Below are 19471 nucleotides of genomic sequence, written 5' to 3'. Positions count from 1 at the left end.
ACCAGTCTCAAATCATCTGCACTTTCTGATTTTTTCAAATTCCCTCAGCCTAGTCCCTGCCTGGTAGCCTATGGGTCTTCCAACATCACTGTCTGTATATTACCAAGATACTATGAAGAATACATGTATGGCCTAGGTACTTTGGGGTTCCTTTTTTTTTTTTTTGGTACTTTGGGGTTCCTACCATGACTTGACCACCTTATCATGCTAAGATGAAAATTTCCTCATCTGTATCTCTTTACAGCCTAAAGAATGTTTCTTGATAAAACCAAAGGAAACAAAAGAAGATGCCACCAAGACAAGGAGGAGAAGAAAGGTATATTAATACTTTTCTTAAAATTTTCTTACAACCCCCAGTGATTTACCTCACATTTCTGTATAGTATACTTTGATGAGGCAACTATTGTAATTCCCACTTCAGAGATTATAATATACAGTGAGGTTTGGTGACTTTCCTAAGGTCACTAGTATTAAATGTTTTTGTTGAAGCTAAAAATAAATTCTTCTGATTCCTATTTCATTCATGTGGAGCACCAGACATCATTGTTACCCACTTTTGTTTTCATTGTTGTCAGAAGATAGACATGGATTTCTAAGCCTAGAAGAAGCCCAAAGCTGTTCTGCCCTCTGGCCTTTCTGGTCCTGCCCAAGGAAAAAAAAATTATTGATTTTCTTTTCATATCCATTTCTGTTTTTTAAACCTTATATCTAAAAAAAAAAAATAAAAAAAATAAACCTTATATCTTAGAGTACTAGTAAAAAAAAAAATTTAACCAGATGACAGTAGTATAAGGTATTTCTCACTGTAATTTGGAACTGTAATTTAAAGCATTGCATTTTAATACTTGCCTATGAGTGCGTGGAAGACTGTATTGCTCCTACACAGACTTTCTTATGGCTCAACCTTAGAGAAAGTGTGGTTAGCTTTGACCTTCCACCACAGTTGTGAAAACAGTGGTGTAATTCTCTCCCTGCCAAAAAGGTCTACTGCTGAATTCAGCAGAGGAAATATGATTGGGATTAGAAGAAAGAAGATGGATTCAAACCAATTACTTAACAGCAAGCTTTTAGAAAGTTAAGGGTATATGTGCATATGTTTTCTTTGCTCACAAATGGCCAAATAGAAAGATGGGAGATGCCAAATTGGCTCAGGTTTGGCAAGTCCTTAAAGAAGTGACTTTAACTTCTCTTTGATAGTTTGTACACTAATGGCCTTCAGGAGTGTTAAGTTCTTGGTGGCTCAAGGTCAAAACTCTAGCTAGATAGTTTTAGCCTTGGCTGAGATCATGCTAAAATGTGCCTACTGATGACATATTTTTAAAAGTTAATTCATTTGACAGAACTTTGACCATTCTTGGCAGTGGTATAGAAATGAGGATATTGTGGAAGGAGTTGAAAAGGCTGGTGGGGGTGGGTAGTGGCTTTTGTGGATATTTGATGAAACATTAGAAGGAAATGAGAAGGGAAGTTTATGATGAAAATTAACTGAACAGTGTTCCTAATACATTGCAGGCACTCAGTAAATGCTACATAAATGAGTTCAAATCAAAATAGATGCTGTAAAGTCATTCCTGTTCTGCTTTCCACAGGGCCACCTCACAACTCTCTCCCAAGACTTGAGAATTGAGTCTACAGTCCCCCTTTTGCAGTAGGCTCCAGTGCTCAGATTACTCCTGCGGGTTTTACTTTAATCCCAGAAATCCAAACTGAGACTCAGTGCCTTAAAAACCAGGTTAGGCAAAAAATTCTCAAAATTCTACTCTCCCAGGAATAAAAATCATCAAAGGATTAAAGAGAGGTTTCCACAGCAACACAATTTCTTGACTTTTAACAGAAAATAATGCCCTATTATGGAAACTCCTACAAAAATTTCAGTTTTCTTGGAAGCCACAGACCAAGAGTTACAAGGAGACTTTTAGATCACCCATTCATTTTTCAAATCAGTAGCTATACATCCAAAAAGTATTAAGTTTTTTCAAGTGTATTTATTAGAACTCACATTCACACTCAGCTATTGCCAAAATCTACGTGCTATTTAAGTGCCAGAGGATTCAACATATTCTAAGCTAATGTCATTCTAAAATCTATCTTCCCTGAGGTTTTCTTCCTTTCTCATGTTTTAGAAGAAAATTACTGATGTTCTTGCAAAATCAGAGCCAAAACCAGGGACCCCTGAAGACCTGCAGAACTTGATGAAGGACTATTTCAGCAGCAGCCGCTCAGTGATTGAATTAGAAGAACTAAACCTACCAGGTACAACCAGACCTGTTTGGTTTTTTTCCTTATTTTTTTCCCCTTTCTACTCTGGGGTTAGTCATTTTAGCAAGCCTCATTGTTATTGCTGTCAGCTTTCCTGATGAGGAAAAGCAAAAGCAGTGTATCTTTCCTCTACTGTATATGATACACCTAGGTATCTCGGCTGGTGAATCAATGTGTTTTCCCTGTGCTGAGACTCCTTTCCTCAACCTCATAGTTTTAACTTCCGAATGATTTCTTTATTAAGATACTAAATGGTATTTGTTCAATCTAAAGAAAGATTTGTAATTGCATTTTTTTTTTAAGAAAAAGCTGATTGCTGAGTGCATTTTTTTGTTTTAGCATCCTTAAAGGAGTAAGAACCCTAAGTTGAGAATAGAAATTAAAATAAAGCACACATTTAAATTTTTTTTATTTTATTTTTATTCATGATAGAGAGAGAGAGAGAGAGAGAGAGAGGCAGAGACATAGGCAGATGGAGAAGCAGGCTCCATGCACCGGGAGCCCGACGTGGGATTCGATCCCAGGTCTCCAGGATCGCGCCCTGGGCAAAGGCAGGCGCCAAACCGCTGCACCACCCAGGGATCCCCACCTTTAAAAGTATAGATATGAAACATTAATTTTCTCACCTTTTATAGACAAGAACTTCAGCTTTTTAAAAAAAAAAAAAGAGAGATATTTACTTGAGAAAGAAAGAGAGTGCACACATTCAAGTGGCGGGAGGGGTGGAGGGAGAGAATCTCCAGCAGACTCCAATGCTGAGCAGGGACCTGAGCAGGGAGCCCAGCAAGGGGCTCCACTGGGGGCTGGGGGATTGTTCGGTGCCAGGCTCAGTCTCACCACCTGTGAGACCTGTGAAATCATCATGGAGGCTGAAACCAAGAATCGGACACTCAACCGACTGAGCCACCCAGGTACTCCAACTTTAGTGTTAATAAGCATCTTAGTTTTGTTGTGCTTATCACAGATTTCTAGTTACAGTTTGGTTTTTGTGGTAATGTTTTGGGTCCCAGGCCAGACTTTTTCAAGCAAACTATCTAAAGATAGGAATAAAATTCTGCACTTTTAGCAAAGCTGACACCTCACCCCAAAAGACTCTTAAATAAACCTATTACTGTTTGAGATCTACTGCCTTAGAGTAGTTATACTTAAGTTAAAAAGATATTGCAAAATTCTTAAAACAACTGAATTAATTTGAAAATATTGATACATCCTATTAACTCTTCAGAGCAGAGATTAAAGAAAAGAGATGTTACAAAATCAAACCACACAATGTTTGGGTATCACTCTTCCAGGAGAGCTATTTATAGATAACAAGGGATAGCTAATTATTGCTGTTGGAAAAAGTTGAGGGTAGCTTGATTTTCCTTTTCCATTACAACTATATGCCTTCTAGAGGCTTAAGAAGCTGCAAACATCCTGTTCCCTGAATTTTTATAATTCCTTTGTGATGTGCTTTTTAAAAAAATGCACATTGAGTTTGGAGACATGAGTACCCATCTGTTTCTTTTCCAAAAGGAATACCCTTTAGGGAATTTAAGGAGTGCATTTCTACATGAGCGAGATCTGGAGCTTTAGAGGCACAAAGCCCAACAGCTCCAACAGAAGTTAGAAACCACCCCTCTCTGGGCATAGTTCCTTTGAGGAGAGCTATGTCCTGACTGCTCTATCGCAGGAGCGAAGTGTTGTAACAAAGCCTCTGTTCAAAGTTTAACTAAAGTTGACTCAGTGGTTGCTTTTTCCTTCCAGTTCTTTGTTAGAGTATACCTCCAACTCCAGAAGGATAAGTATACCTCCTTAGCACTCTTCTGTGAGATCGTGGGACTGCTGCTACTCTGTATACTTATGGAACGTTATAAATATTAGTTTCCTGGTATTGTAGAGATATAGAGGTCAGAAGAAACCTTTAAAAGTCACTTGAGTTCCATAGTGAGTTTACACTATATTATTGCTCTATTACAGTTTAGTTACGTAGTTAAATAAGAATGTATGGTCATAGGTTGGTTTAGGAAGGAAGGAAGATGTTAAACTTTTATAGACAAAAAGAAAAGGTTTTTATTTTCAGTTAAGAAATTAAGCCCTTCTGAGACATAGTGAATAATTCATCCTGAGAATGTTTGGGAGAAAAGACCCCAGTTGCTACATAGGAGACTAAGGACAGAGAGGAAGTCCGTAGTAGGTGAGAGGAGGGACACACTGGACTATTTTGAACAGGCAGAGGCAGAAGCATAAATATAAGGTGAATACAGATAATGAAGTTCCTATTAGTTTGCTGAATGTCTAACTTGGTTCTGATTTGAGGTTGTGTCTGTAGGGCAAGAACATGTCTTTTCAATTAATATTGTTCACTGTACATTGGTAATGTCATACACATGGGCACTTAATTAGTTTTGAGACAGGAATTTCTTGGAGTTAACTCAGCTGTCCTCCTGAGAGCTGCAGTGTGGTTTAGATCAGGGCTAAAATGCCTGTAGGCTAGCAGCAACTGAATCACCCAAGAACTTAAAAAACAAATTCCCAGGCCCACCCCAAAGGAATTCTGACTTACGAACAAAAGGAGTCCCTCCCAGGAATCTGGATCTTTTGTAAAGTTCTCCAGGTGAGGCTAATCATATGGAGGCTTGGGAAATTACAGTTTTAAAGACCATCAAAGGCTCTACAGCTGTATAGGAAGCAACATCTTTGAAGTTAACTCACAAAATGTGAGTTGTATATGCTGGGTCACAATATAAATGTCATTTAATTTATTTATTTATCTATTTCTTTTTTTTTTTAGAAAGATCTTTTTTTTTTTTTAACTTATTTACTTATGATAGTCACAGAGAGAGAGAGGCAGAGACACAGGCAGAGGGAGAAGCAGGCTCCATGCACCGGGAGCCCGATGTGGGATTCGATCCCGGGTCTCCAGGATCGCGCCCCGGGCCAAAGACAGGCGCCAAACCGCTGCGCCACCCAGGGATCCCAATGTCATTTAATTTAGTAATAGCTTACTCCTTAGCACTCTTCTGTATTTATAGAAAACCTTTTTCTTGTAGAAAGAATTAGAGTGGTAAACTTGATTTTGCTTTTTTATACATCTTAAATGTAATTAATAATGCTACATAATTGCTAGACTGTGATAGTCCTTGGTTGAGCAAGGCCCCTATATTTTATTTCAGTGTTATATTGTCTTTTACTGTGGTGTTGTATTGTGTTTTGATACGTTATTCCCACTCTGTTTGTTTGTAATACTATTTATTTAAACAAATTATAATAATTTGTTTATAATATGCTACAGTATTTATACCCTTAATAGAAGTACATCTAAAATCTACTGTGTGAAGTTTTTACTCTAAGAAATTATGGACAATTAAAAGTTTACTTGTTCTTATTGCTGCTGTTGCTTTAAATACTGAACAACACTTTCAAATATATAATGAGCCCTCATTCACTAATGTTTTACAATATTATTCAAGAAGGCACAATTCACAATGAACTTATTTTGATCATGTGTGTTTTTGCAAAATCCTCTACAAAACATGTTTGTTGTATTCTAGACTCCTGTTTCCTCAAGGCCAATGATTTGACTCATAGTCTTTCATCATACCTAAGAGAAAGTAAGTAAACTCTAATTTTCTTTTAGATTCTTCACCAACTTGTTATTACTCCATTAAAACATCCATCTCTTTAAAAACTTTTAAAACTACATTTAAAAGCAGAACTTTCCACCTCAAATGGATTTGAAATGGAGGTTTTTCTTAAGGTCCATCTTGATATTAATTTGTTTATTTAAGCTTATTCTTGTTTTGCTCTGGCTTTAATTATTTGGGTTTTAGTCTCATTTTTTGTTTATAATACATTAGAAGTATTGATACAGGAATCCAGAGAATAAGTGTTCTAGTTCCAAGACCCTCACTAATTTGCTGTTTGATCTGGGACAGATCTCTGAGTACTCTTCTGGGACTTGATTTTGTTTTCTGAAAGATAAGGAAGTTGGACATGTGATCTTTATTCTAGCTGTAAAATTCTGAAATTCTGTTCACATGCTCAGAACTCAGACCATGGATATACACTGCACAATCTGATTTCATCTTTTCAATATATATTGTATGTAGCCAGTAATAAGCTAAAGATTATTCATATTAGATAGTCACCTATTTGTGGTTGACAATAAAATAATTTAGATATAGAGATTTAACATTCTTTTTTCAAACTCAAATCAGCTCTGATGACACTCAACTTGAGTTCATAAACCCTTCTCCGCCTCAAATTCAGCAAGTATAAATATAGGTAATAGTAGAATCAACTTCACTGGATTGTGAGAACAGTGTTCATGTTTAATAAATGCTTGCTATTTTTTAATGTCATTTCCATTTTTATCTCGAGTGTTTCTTTAAAATCTAACGTTATTGAATCAGAGTTCTTTTCCTATTTAGTCTTTGCCTTCAGGCATCAAACATAAATTGTCAAAAATGTATTATTCCAGCCTTTTTTTTTACTTGGTCCTAAAACTAGTCACATTTAGCTACTTGGCATATTATGTGTTTTATGTTATAAGTTATGATATTTCATTTTAATCTAATATCTAGAATAGCCATAGAATAGAATCTGGACAGTACTTATTATATTTTACTTTAATTAAACACTAACAAAGAATAATTGAAGGATACTCAATTTTAGGGGCCCTATTTTCCTATATTTAGAGTAAAACTTTTCTTATGGTCTTTTTTCAGTCTGTCCTAAGTGGGTAAAACTTCGGAAAAACCATAATGAGAAGAAATCAGTTCTGATGCTGATCATCTGCAGCTCTGCTGTCCGGGCCTTGGAGCTCATTAGGTTAGACACTTCACCTATTTGTTTTTGTAAGCATTTTCTGAGTAACTGATATGTGTCAAGCTGATGTGTTCTATGCTAGAGATGCAATAATGAATAAAACAGATGGACTCCCTTCTGTCATGGAACTTACTTTCTAGTGAGGGAGATAGGCAACGAACAAATAAATATACATTACAATGTCAGATAACGTTGAGTTATATAAGAAAAAATAAATTTGGCAAAGGGATAGAGGGGGTTGAGGGGTTACTTTTAAAAGAGTTGTCACAGTAAGCTTCTCTAAGGAGATTGACATTGAACAGAGACATGAACAAAGTGAAGGAGAATGCCAAGCAGATATCTAGAAGAAAAGCATTCCAGATAGACTGGACAGTAAGCACAAAAAGGCCCTGAGATGTGATGCTTTTGGAAGATTTTGAGCCGAGGAGTCATATGATATGAATAATCAATCATTCAAAAGGATCACTTTCTCTGCTGCATGGAGAACACACATTATAGAGGGCAAGAGTAAAAGCAATGAAATAATGTAACTGATTGGAAAAAAACAATGGAAGAAAAGATCTAATTTAAAAGGATAACAAGAAAAAAATAGAACAAGTAATAAACTTACCGAAATCTATATAAAGAAAGTATTACATAAGTAACTCAGATTTTTTTTTAAAGAGGGAGTGAGGGCAGAGGGAGAAAAAGAGAGAGAATCTTAAGCAGGTTCCATGCCCAGCACAGAGCCTGATGTGGGCCTCGATCTCACAACCCCGAGATCTCAACCCGAGCCGAAATCAAGAGCTGGATGCTTAACCCAGTGAGCCACATAAGTGCTCTGCAACTCAGGAGATCTTGAACAAAAGGGCATACCATGTTGTTGAATAGGAAGGGTCAATATAGAGGCACCTGGGTGGCTCAGTTGGTTAACTCTCTGTCTTCAGCTCAGGTCATGGTCCCAAGGTGCTGGGATCAAGCCCCTCATTAGGCTTCTTGCTCAGTGGAGAGTCTGTTCCTCTCTCTCCCTCTGCCACTGCCCCTGCTTGTACTTGTTTGTGCGCGCTCTTTCTCTCTCCTTCTCTCTCTCTCTCTGTCAAATAAATAAATAAAAATCTTTAAAAAGGTGGGGAGGGAAGAATCAATATTGTAAAGATGTCTGTTTTACCTAGAATAATCTATAAAATTCACAGATTCCCAATATAACCCCAATAGAATTGGTTTTCTAGCCAGATAAACTAAAGTTCAAATTTTTAAAAGAAGCTAAGCTCATAAGAGAAAATCCAGAAGAAAAGTGGCTGGAGAAACTCTGATAAAGAGTATTAAAGGATACTATGCCTGTAGTATTATCAGATTACCAATAGACATATATTACCAAGTCTCACTTACTAAAACAGTATGGAACTGGCATATGCATGCCAGATCACACCAGGGGAACGGAATTGGAAGTCCAGATGTAGGCCCATATGCCTATGAAAACCTAACATACGGCAAAGGTGACAAATCAGTAGGGAAAGATGGATTATTTAATAAATGGTATTGGAACAACTGGGTAGCCATCTGGAAAAGTAAAGTTGGATTCCTATCTCACTTCTTATACCAAGGTAAATTCAAATAGACTGAAATTTTTAATATAAAAATTATGTTTTAAAGATAATTTGTCAGTGCTTTACTAAGTGCTTTCACATACCCTTTCATTTAGTTTAGTTTTTGTAGGAAAAAAGAAAATGCTTCCACTGGATCAGTGGTAACATTGAGCTTTCAGAGAAGAGACATCAGAGTAAAATGGAATTTACTAATGGAACTAGCCCTCTTCCAGAGCCAGGCTCTGCACCAGGCTTCGACAGGAGACAAAACAAAGGAAAATCCAAGTCCTGGAGAAAATAAATTAAGGTTCAAATGTAGACTCTCAGTAGTTATTTAGCATCTATTTTTCTAAACAAACTAATCTGATTCCAAATTTAGAAAAGTAGTTTTTAAATTCTTCAAAATCTCCTTTCCCCATGAGGCACACACATTAAATTGTATCACACAGGCTTTCAGCAAAACAAAAGTGTTCCATGCAACTATTTCCTCTCTAAACACAATTGATCTTCAAGACTCCAACTGTTTTTGGGTAGCTGTACTTGCTGGTTCTGAAATCATAGTAGTTCACATTGACTTTTCAGTGTTTTAAAAACTACCACCACAGAACTCATTTCAGTTCAAATATTAATGGCAAAGAGGTTGGCCTGGGGATGGCCTCTTAAAAACAAGCCGTCACATTGATTTGAGCTTTCACTATACATAAATACCTTTCCAAAGGGCACAAAAGCACTATGTTGTCACACTTCATTTACCAATCCTGTGTTCTTCTGTGTCTTTGGTAATATTATGATCCACTTCAAGGTTAGGTGATTTGCAAAAAGGGATTTCTGAGCTAGCACAACAAGCCCTATTCATAAGTACTAATGGTAAATAATTCTAACTTTTGTAAGAGTACCTTTTCTTTTGAGGACCATGAATCAATGTTAAATATGTCCCCTAAACTGTCATCCTATTTAGGTAAAAGTAGAAGATTGCTCTGATTGAAATACATAAGGCTTTCTTCTTCTCTCACAGTTTAAAAATAAATTCCCTGCCAGGGATCTGAAATCAGAAATCCTATATTACAGATGAAGGGCAGATACATATGTTTCAGTTATCAAGGAAACTTCAGTAGAGTTAATTAACCTTGTGTATGAAAAGTCAAAGCCAACCCAGATACGTGCCTGAATTAAAGGCCTCCTCACTTTCCTTCCAGAGATGGGCTGACCTGAAAATCTCAGAAGTTTTTGCGTCTGTGTATATATAAACATGCACATGCTCTCAGTTATACACATAAATACACATACTCTCTTTAAAGCCAGACATAAAACTTAAGTAGTCAAAGTGGCCCTCAGTGAGTAAGTTTTCTTAGGCATTGATCTTTTTTTTCCCCTTAGGTCGATGACAGCATTCAGAGGAGACAGCAAAGTTATGAAATTATTCGCAAAACACATAAAGGTAAGCAAGGCCCTGTGGGTCCTGATGGGGAATGTAAGTTATCTAAGGGCCACTCCTTGGTTTTTCTTATCTCCTTAGCAGGTGTTTTCTTTGATGCCTCCTTATATAACATATTTAACAGCTGTTCTGGTGTTCTTTACATTCCCTGCCTCTGCATGCCCACCTGCCCCAACAATAGTTGCTTCTCCTCTGTGCTCCACAATTCCTGCCTAGGAGCTGAGGTTTGACCCCTGGGTTCTTTGAAGATGTACCAATTTTACAGAGCGATGCTTTTCTGTCTGATGTTAATTAACCTTCTTTGCACTGGAAGTTGGGCCTAAACAAAGGTAGCCCCATTTACTTTTTTACTTCCTTAACTTTTAAATAAAGCGCCTATGATCACTTTCTAATGACTCTTCTTTTCTTTCAACTCTTCCATCTTGGAAAAATAGGTCCAGGAGCAGGTAAAGCTGCTGGAGAAGCGTGTTGTACACCTGGGTGTCGGAACACCAGGGAGGATTAAAGAACTCATTAAACAAGGTATGAAAAAAAAAAATAAAAAATAAACAAGGTATGAAGAGAGGCATTGATATGCCTAATCAGAACTGGGAGTTTCCCTTAACCCCATGTGAATTTAAGAAACTGCATTTGTAATGTAGTGAAATCAGACTTCTGTGTTAATTTGGGAGTTGGAAATAGTCTTTTGTCAGTAAAGCTGGCCAGCATAAGTATAATGCAATAGGGAATAGTAAGGATTGTGGCAAACTGCAGTTCAAGTTGCTTTTTAAGCAAGTTAGTGGATCCACAATTCATTCCACCAATTTGCAACCTCTAGAATTTGTAGAGCTGGATGAGTTGAGTATTTCCCTCTTAATTAATTGAATCTTAGTTTCCCAAGACTCCTATTTCAGTTGAAGGCTTTTTACAAAACATGTTGAAACAAAAATGCAGTTTCCATGGATGAAATATAGGTATCCTAGAATATTTCTCCCAGATGCATTTCTCTTTTAGTACTTTACCCAGAAAGTATTCCAGACAGCATCCACCAGCAGGTTTTTATAATTTCTTGGCTCTCTCAAAGTCAGTAGCCTAAAACCTGTTAATCTGCTGATGATCTTATTACCTATTTTACCTGCCAGACCATTAAAGATTTCTTTTCAATAATCTTTTCCAAATTACTTATTTAATACACTAATAGAACTTTGTTTTGTAACTGGAGCTTTTCCTAGATTTTTTTATATATCTAAAAGAAATGTGTTCATCAATGTAATAGCTCAGTGTAGAGTTGGTCATTTGCCAAGAAGCAAACAAAAGCTTAAAATACTAATGTTTCCTTCCAGATGAAAATCATCCAGGGTTAAATGAACCCACTATATACAAAAGTCTGCAATTACAAAGAAGTAACAAACTTGGCAGCCCCGGACAAGGAAAGGAAATATTTTTTGAGTTCATACTTGCACTGGTGCTACGCTAAACACTCCTAGGTATCTCATTAAATATTCATGGCACCCTTGAAGTCTAGCATTTTTATTTCTGAATAAAACTCTGATGCTCTGAAGGGTTAAGTGGCTCTCCCACAGTCTCTCAGTCTAGGCCTTCCTAGTTCCACAGCTTTTCCCTCTCAAGGAGCTCCTGATCCTTGAAGAAATAAATATACATGGAAGGAGATTGACAACATGAGGCAGTATATGCCAAGGGCCAAATGAGCATTTCCAAATCCTATAGGGGTTGAAATTTATGGAGGTTGAATCTGTATGGAAGGCTTTGCAGAGACATAATGGTCTTTAACTGATCTCAGAAGTATGAGGATTGAAATAGGATCTTTGAAGTATGGAGATATGAGAAAAGCAATCAAGAATGGTGAAACTGCTGAATCAGAAGAGCACGCAGATACATATAATTGAGATACAGCGTTGAGGTTAAAGCCCCTCTTACGGATTCAGACCTTCAGAGTCAAATCCCAGATCCAGCAACTGGCCAGTTACTTAACCTTTCCAAATCTGTTTCTGCACTCAAATGACAGGGATAGTGGTAGTATCTTCCTCAAAGGATTGGTATAGTAATAAAATGCCAATAAAAAGTTTGCCACAATGAGTTTTACACCCTAAGAAATCCAATGCTAGGGACGCCTGAGTGGCTCAGCGGTTGAGCGCCTGCCTCCCTTTGGCCCGGAATGATCCTGGAGTCCTGGGATTGAGTCCCGCATCGGGCTCCCTGCATGGAGCCTGGTTCTCACTCTGCCTGTGTCTATGCCTCTCTCTGTGTTTGTCTCATGAATAAATGAATAAAATCTTTAAAAAAAATCCAATGCTGATTTTTATTGTTTATGAAAGAGACCAACTTTCTTGTTTGAAAACTTCATGGGCTTTAGTAGCCAGTGATTCAATTGGAAAGAAAGTCAGAGTATGGAGGGAGGACCTTGAACACTAAGCTGAAGAGTTGGGATTTTTGCCTTAGGGACATGAGAGGGCATTGAAGTGAAGGGACAGATGAGATGTGCTCATAGCAAATCTGCGAGACACAGAGTTGGAAGAGATTGGCTGGGTAGCAGGTGGACCTTGCCTCTCCCACAGCTCTTAGCTAAAGATTCACCTCATCCCTGCCTAGAATCCAGGTGGTTCTTTGTGTGTCTCTAGGCCACCCATGAATAAGGTCACTCTTCACCATATTAAAAAAGAGAAAGGGAGGGATCCCTGGGTGGCGCAGCGGTTTGGCGCCTGCCTTTGGCCCAGGGCGCGATCCTGGAGACCCGGGATCGAGTCCCACATCGGGCTCCCAGTGCATGGAGCCTGCTTCTCCCTCTGCCTGTGTCTCTGCCTCTCTCTCTCTCTCTCTCTCTCTCTCTCTGTGTGTGTGTGTGTGTGTAACTATCATAAATAAATAAAAATTTAAAAAATAAAAATAAAAAAAATAAAAAAGAGAAAGGGAGAGAGAGGGAACAAAGCTGTATAGATTGTTGAAATTTGATTTTCATAGAGTTGTGAGGTCTCAGTGGAGAGATTTAATAATGGAGATTTTCTAACAATCAGAGCTTTTTAACAATGCAAAAAGGTATAGAAAAGAAAATAAATCACTTTAGAGATAATCACTTGTTAGTTAATATTGAATATATTTCCTTTAGTCTTTTTTCTATGCATTTATATATTTAGTTTTATAAGTGGAGATCAAACTGTATATCATAATTTTTTAACTTGTGTTTTCTACCTAACATATCTTAGGAAGATTTTCGTTGGCATGAAAATTTTAATTTTTCATTTTTAATGGCTATATAATATTCTACATAATATTCTACTTGTTTTTTACATTTTATTGAGACATAATTGACATATAACATTGTATTAGTCCAGTGTGTACAATATGACTTTATACATATATAGTGAAATGATTACCACAATAAGTTTAGTTAACGTCACCTTGAATAGTTATAAATTTTTTTTCTTATGATGAGAACTCTTAAGATCTCCTCTCTTACTACATTTCAAATGCACAATACAGTATTAACTGTAGTCACTGTGGTGTACATCACATCCCCAGAACTTATTTACCTTACAAATGGAAGTTTTTACCTTTTGAACACTTTCACCCATTTTCCCCCACAACCCCCACCATTGACAACCACCAATGTGTTCTCTGTATCTATGAGTTAGGTTTCTTAGATACCACATATAAGTGAGATGATACAGTATTTGTCCTTCTCTGTCTGACTTATTTCACTTAGTGTAATGTTCCCAGGATTCATCCCTATTTTCACAAATGACGGGATTTCCTTCCTTTTTATGGCTGAATAGTATTTCTCTCTCTCTCTCTCTCTCTCTCTCTCTCTCTCTCTCTGTGTGTGTGTGTGTGTGTGTGTGTGTGTGTGTGTGTGTGACATATTCTTCATTCATTTGTTGATGGACCCTGCGGGTTGTTTCTATGTCTTGGCTATTATAAATAATGCTGCAGTAACACAGGGATGCAGATATCTTTTTGAGCTAGTGAGTTTGTTTCCTTTGAGTATATACCCAGAAGTGGAATTGCTAGATCATACGGTAGTTCTGTTATCAATTTCCTCCCTACTACCTTCCATAGCGGCTGCACCAATTTACATTCTTACCAACAGTACACAACAGGTCACTTTTCTTCATATCCTCTCCAACACTTATTATTTCTTGTGGGTTTTTCTGGTAATAACCATCCTAACAGGTGTGAGGTAATATTTCATTGTGGTTTAAAATTGCACTTCCCTGATAATCAGTGATGCTGAGCACCTTTTCATGTCCTTGTTGGCTATTTGAATGTCTTCGTTGGAAAGATATCTATTCATTTCCTCTGACTTTTAATTCAGATTTGTGTTTTTTGCTACTGATTTGCAGAAGTTCTTTATGTATTTTGGATATTTATCCCAAGTTATATTGTTTTTTTTAGCAATTCAATTATGGTAGGATAACTGGATTATTTCTGATTTTTTGCTAATATAAATAATACTGCAATGATCATCTTTGCAAGTAACTATAAGTTTCTCTCTCTCTTTTTTAAGATTTTGTTTTTAAGTCCTCTCTACACCTAATGTGGGTCTTGAACTTACAACCCCAAGATTAAGAGTCATATACTTTCTGACTGAGCCAGTCTGGCACCCCATTAACTATATTTAAGTTTCTAATGTATTTATTGGGCTATGTCATGGAAAGAAAATTATTTTACCAAATAGCAAGCATTTTAAAGCTCCTATTAGATAATGCTCAAGTACCTTCCTGATAGGTTGTACCTTTTTGCTCTCCCATTAACAGTAAATTATTTTTAAGGGAAAACTACCAACCCACTGTCCTTCTCAATTTATCGTTTTTAATTTCGCAGAGAGAATTTTAAATAAGAGGTATTACGGGGGCACCTAGGTGGCTCAGTTGGTTAAGCTTCCAACTCTTGACTTAGGCTCAGGTCTTAATCTCAGGGTCACAGATCGAGCCCTGTGTCAGAGCATGCTCAGCACAGAGGCTGCTTGAGCTTCTGTCTGCCTCTGCCCTTCCCCCCAGCTGGGCGCTTGGGCAAGCATTCTCTCTCTCTCTCTCTCTCTCTCTCTCTCTCAAATAAATAAAAATATTTGAATAAATAAGAGGCATTATAATTATAAAAAGAATGAGGGGCGCCTGGGTGGCTCAGTCAGTTAAACAACTGCCTTCAGCTGAGGTCATTATCTCAGGGTCCTGGGATCGAGCCCCATGTTGGTCTCTCGCTCAGTGGGGAGCCTATTCTTTCTCTTCCTCTGCTGCTCCCCTGCTTGTGCGCTCTCGCTCTCTCTCTCTCTGTCAAATAAATAAAATCTTTAAAGAAGAGAAGAAGAGGAAGAAGAAGGAAAAGTCTCTTAGGCAGAAGGGGAAATACTGAAATAATCACAGAGAAAAGTTGAGGGGAAGTGCTGCAGAGTCAAGAAAGGCTTTGGTTATGTTTCCACATGTAACAGGAAACAGATTGGGGCAATAGGAAGAACATGGGGAGTGGGAAAAACTAACCCAACTCTGAGACCTCTGAGGAACAGATAATCCCTGAGGTCCCCTCCAGCGCCACATTCCATAACCGTCTGTAGATAGATAGGAAGATAGTAGAAATGGAGTCCTAAGTGGTTTACTAGCCTTCTCAAATGATAACAGACTTTGAATAAAAGTTATTCATATTTACTTCCTTTTCTGTCTAAAATTAACCACTGAGCCCAGCTTCATCCTCTGTCCATTCACCTCCTCATAATCATTCACATTCCATTGGACTCAGCTTCTCTGAAGGCCCACTACCCAAACTGCACTTCACCCTCCCGGGCTTCAGGAGATGGAGGCTTGGGATTGATTCTTTCCCAGCACTTGAGCAATTGACAAACTTAGCAGCTTCTCTGCTTCCCTCAGAATCAGTGATAAGATTATAAGGAAAGCAATCTCAGGGTGCTGCATTTGTTTTCCATCAGGAAAGCATTGGCTGCATTCAGTGTGTAGAGATTAGTTGCTGGGGGAGAGGACCGCAAATGAGGCAAAAAGCAACTAGGAGACTAAAAAGTAATTTGAATAAACTTCTGTCATGAGGTCTTTGCTGTAGCAACTCTCTGTGTTTCTTTTAGGTGGCCTTAATTTGAACCCCTTAAAGTTCCTGGTTTTTGACTGGAACTGGAGAGATCAGAAGTTGAGGAGGATGATGGACATTCCCGAGGTACCGTGTAACCAGCAATTGCCTTTAATCTTTTTTTCTTCGACTTGAACTTGAGTTCAAATACAGTAATAAAGTCATTGACATGAGGAGCCAGCACATTCTGGCCATTGAAATGATTTCTAGCTTTTAACTCTGAAGTAACTACAATTATAGAGTCCATCTCACTCCCTTAGACCTCACTGTATCCTTTCCATGTGTTTTATAGGAATCAGCTTTGTTTCTTCATTAAATGACCAATGGCCTCCACCCCACTGGGGGCCACATCTATGCTGTACCTTTGAGAAACAAGAAGACCTGGAGGACTTGCCCATTTTTTGTGCCTTGCTTTAGAGACATAGCCATCTTTGTCTTTCATTCTTATAAGTGCATGAGGAAGCAGGGGCATAAACTTGCCTCATGGCCCACATCTCCCTCACCCAAAACTCACTTAAGATAGAGGGCTATTTTGTTTTTTGGGGGGTGGGGAAATTATTTTGATGTCTCAGTGGATTAAAACTGATTGAATGCCTTTGTGGCCACAGCATTAGCTTATTATATACTTATGAAAGTAATCCACTGTCATTAAAATGTGAAAAATGTATTTGCCACCTACTATGTATCATGGGGCTAATTTTTCATTCTAGCCTGCTGTTTAGAAGTATCTGTTGGGGAGAAGAAGGTTTGTCCAATAATAAAAATGGCTGCCAATCACCAATTAACCATGGCAGTAACTATCAGAGAGATTTGGAACTAATCCTCCAAACATGCTGAGTAAATTAATTTACCATATAAAACTATATCCCCAGAATGACCAACCTGATTATGATTGATCAGTACAAGTTAAAAGACAATTTTTTCAGACACACACACACACACACACACACACACCCTGAGCCCTGAACTGATTTTTTAAAACTAGTTTAACAAATTCGATGTTAGCACATAAGGCCATAGTTGATTATTTCAGTTGTAATGTGAAATCTGAGTAATCCACTCTAAGTTTTCTAATTATAATAATAATGAGAAATTGTGTCAAAAAAAACTTTGTCATCCATAGTTATTTGTATTATGTTGATGTCATCATTATCAGCTATCCTATATTGAAATATATGTGCAATCTAGCCATACTTTGGGTATTTTGAAACCCCTTTGTATAAGATTTCTTTCATGAGATTTTATTTTGAATGGTTATAAGAGGGCCCTCTAATGAAACTGATGTTTTATTTAGTACCTCTTCCTTTACTTAAGTAAATACTTTAATTCTGCATAAAATGTAGTTTAGGATTTTTGCCCTCCTTGATTCTGGCCATGACAGCTACACAATTACCAGGAAGTCCAGATGGCTGAATTTATTCACCAAGACCATCTTTGCTTGATCTTAACTTTATTTTTTTTTTTTCTTTTCTCTCATTTAGATAAGAAAGGAGGTTTTTGAACTTCTGGAAATGGGAGTCCTCAGTCTGTGCAAATCAGAATCTTTGAAGCTGGGCCTTTTCTAAGTCTGGGTTCTAATGAAAATTTCAGCTTTTATGCTGGGGTTTTCGTCTCATTTAATAGCTCTGGAATATTGCAAGGACTCAGTAAATATCAGCTATTGTTTTATTATGTTAACTGCATCACCAGATGAATCACTAGAAATTTTTGGTGGAGATTCTTTGACAAAAATAAAGCTGTCCTTTGCCAACTTCTCTGTATAATAAAGTATCACCAGCCTGTATATGATTTTTGTTGAGCAGACTGAGTTTTTCCTTCACCAGCTGGCCTCTAATGTTACCATGCAGAAGGAAGGAGCAGCTGCGCAACCTTAGCCAAGCCACTTCCCTCTCTGAGCCTCAGTTTCATCAGCTGCAAAATGAGAATGGTACCTCCTAGGATTGTTGAGGCATCTGTGTGATGGTGCTCATGGAACAGTTTTCTAAACTAAAGCCTGGTCCCAGTGCAAAGGGTGGCAGTGGTAGTGATAGAAGCAGTTGCACATATATGTAACACTTTACAAATGCATGAAAGACGACAACATAACTACAACTATCTTAATTATTTTTTACCTTTTTATCTTATAATAATCTCAGATTTACAGAAAATATCTGGTAATCCCTTGGGAAGCTATCTACACAGCATTAGAGAGAAATGAAAGCAAGGACTTTAAAAAATCACTCTCTAAAATTTCCAATGATATCACAATATAACAGCTGCTAACAAATTATCATACCCATATCTAGAATTGTGGATCTTCAACAACCAGGGGCAATTTTGGCCCCCGGGGGCCATTTGCTATGTCCAGAGACATGTTTGGTTGTCATAACTGAGAGGATACTACTAACATCTAGTGGGGAGTTATGACTGGCATTTATTTAGTAGGTAGTACCCTTTAGCCAAGGATACTGCTCAACGTCCTACAATCCTACAGAACAACCCCACAATAAAGAAGTATCTGGCCCAAAATATTAATCAGTAGCACTGAGGTTAAGGAAATCCAGTTTTAGAAACTTGAAAAGCAGAGTATATGAAGTATATTTGTATGCTTGAAATAGGTTTATTTAGAAGAGAAATACGTAAATATAGAAGTACCTATAAAATGTGATCTGTTCTATCTCAAGAATGTTGCCCCAGAAATGTGTTCACCTACTACCTATGATGGTTAACTTTATGTGTCAACTTGACTGGGCCAGAGGTTGTCCAGATAGTTGAGCAGATACTATCCAGAGTGTTTCTGTGAGGGTATTTTTGGATGAGATTAGCATTTAAATGGGTGCACTTGATAAAGCAGATTGCCCTCCCTAATGTGGTTGGGCCTCATCCTGTCCGTTGAAAGCCTGAATAGAACAAAAGGTTGACACTGCCCACCCCCTATACACCCACCATAAACCGCCTCCCCCTGCCCCCCATAAGAGGGAATTCTGATTCCAACTGAAACATTGGCTCTTCCCTGTCTGATAGCCTTCAAACTGGGACCTCAACTCTTCCTGATTTTACAGCACCTTTTGGCCTTAGGCTCAAACTGAGACATCAGCTGTACAGATTTTGAACTTGCCAGCCTTCTCCATAACCATGTGAGCCAATTCCTTCTAAAAAATATCTTTACATACCTCCAATTAATTTTATTTCTCTGGAGAACCCTGACTAATATACTAAACGAAAGTTCCTTCTACTTTAAGATTTTGGTTAGTTTGTTTTGTTGTTTTATAAAAAAAACCTAAGAAATTCTGTTCTCACAGATTTGTTACTATAATGGCCCTTTGGCTAGGTGTTATCTATGTAGTATATAATTCCA

At 37.7% G+C, this 19471-nt stretch overlaps 1 protein-coding gene across 7 annotated transcripts in view; it reads left to right on the top strand.

Annotated features, from left to right (window-relative positions):
* Nucleotides 1-17917, top strand: part of CMSS1 (cms1 ribosomal small subunit homolog) — a 372389-nt gene extending 354472 nt beyond the window's left edge. For all 7 annotated transcript variants that reach the window (XM_055315903.1, XM_055315902.1, XM_055315901.1 and 4 more), the window contains 8 exons: nt 245-316; nt 2124-2253; nt 5793-5852; nt 6969-7071; nt 10011-10071; nt 10503-10590; nt 16133-16221; nt 17616-17917. In XM_055315903.1, coding sequence (XP_055171878.1) covers nt 245-316; nt 2124-2253; nt 5793-5852; nt 6969-7071; nt 10011-10071; nt 10503-10590; nt 16133-16221; nt 17616-17699 — 687 coding nt within the window. In that variant the 3' untranslated portion in view covers nt 17700-17917. The remainder of the gene's footprint in view (nt 1-244; nt 317-2123; nt 2254-5792; nt 5853-6968; nt 7072-10010; nt 10072-10502; nt 10591-16132; nt 16222-17615) is intronic.
* Nucleotides 17918-19471: the final 1554 nt, after the last annotated feature.

The sequence above is a fragment of the Nyctereutes procyonoides genome, unplaced genomic scaffold, assembly GCF_905146905.1.
Source record: "Nyctereutes procyonoides isolate TBG_1078 unplaced genomic scaffold, NYPRO_anot_genome, whole genome shotgun sequence".
Lineage (NCBI taxonomy): Eukaryota > Metazoa > Chordata > Mammalia > Carnivora > Canidae > Nyctereutes > Nyctereutes procyonoides.
Note: the sequence above shows the minus strand (reverse complement) of the source record. Positions and strands in the feature narration are given on the sequence as shown.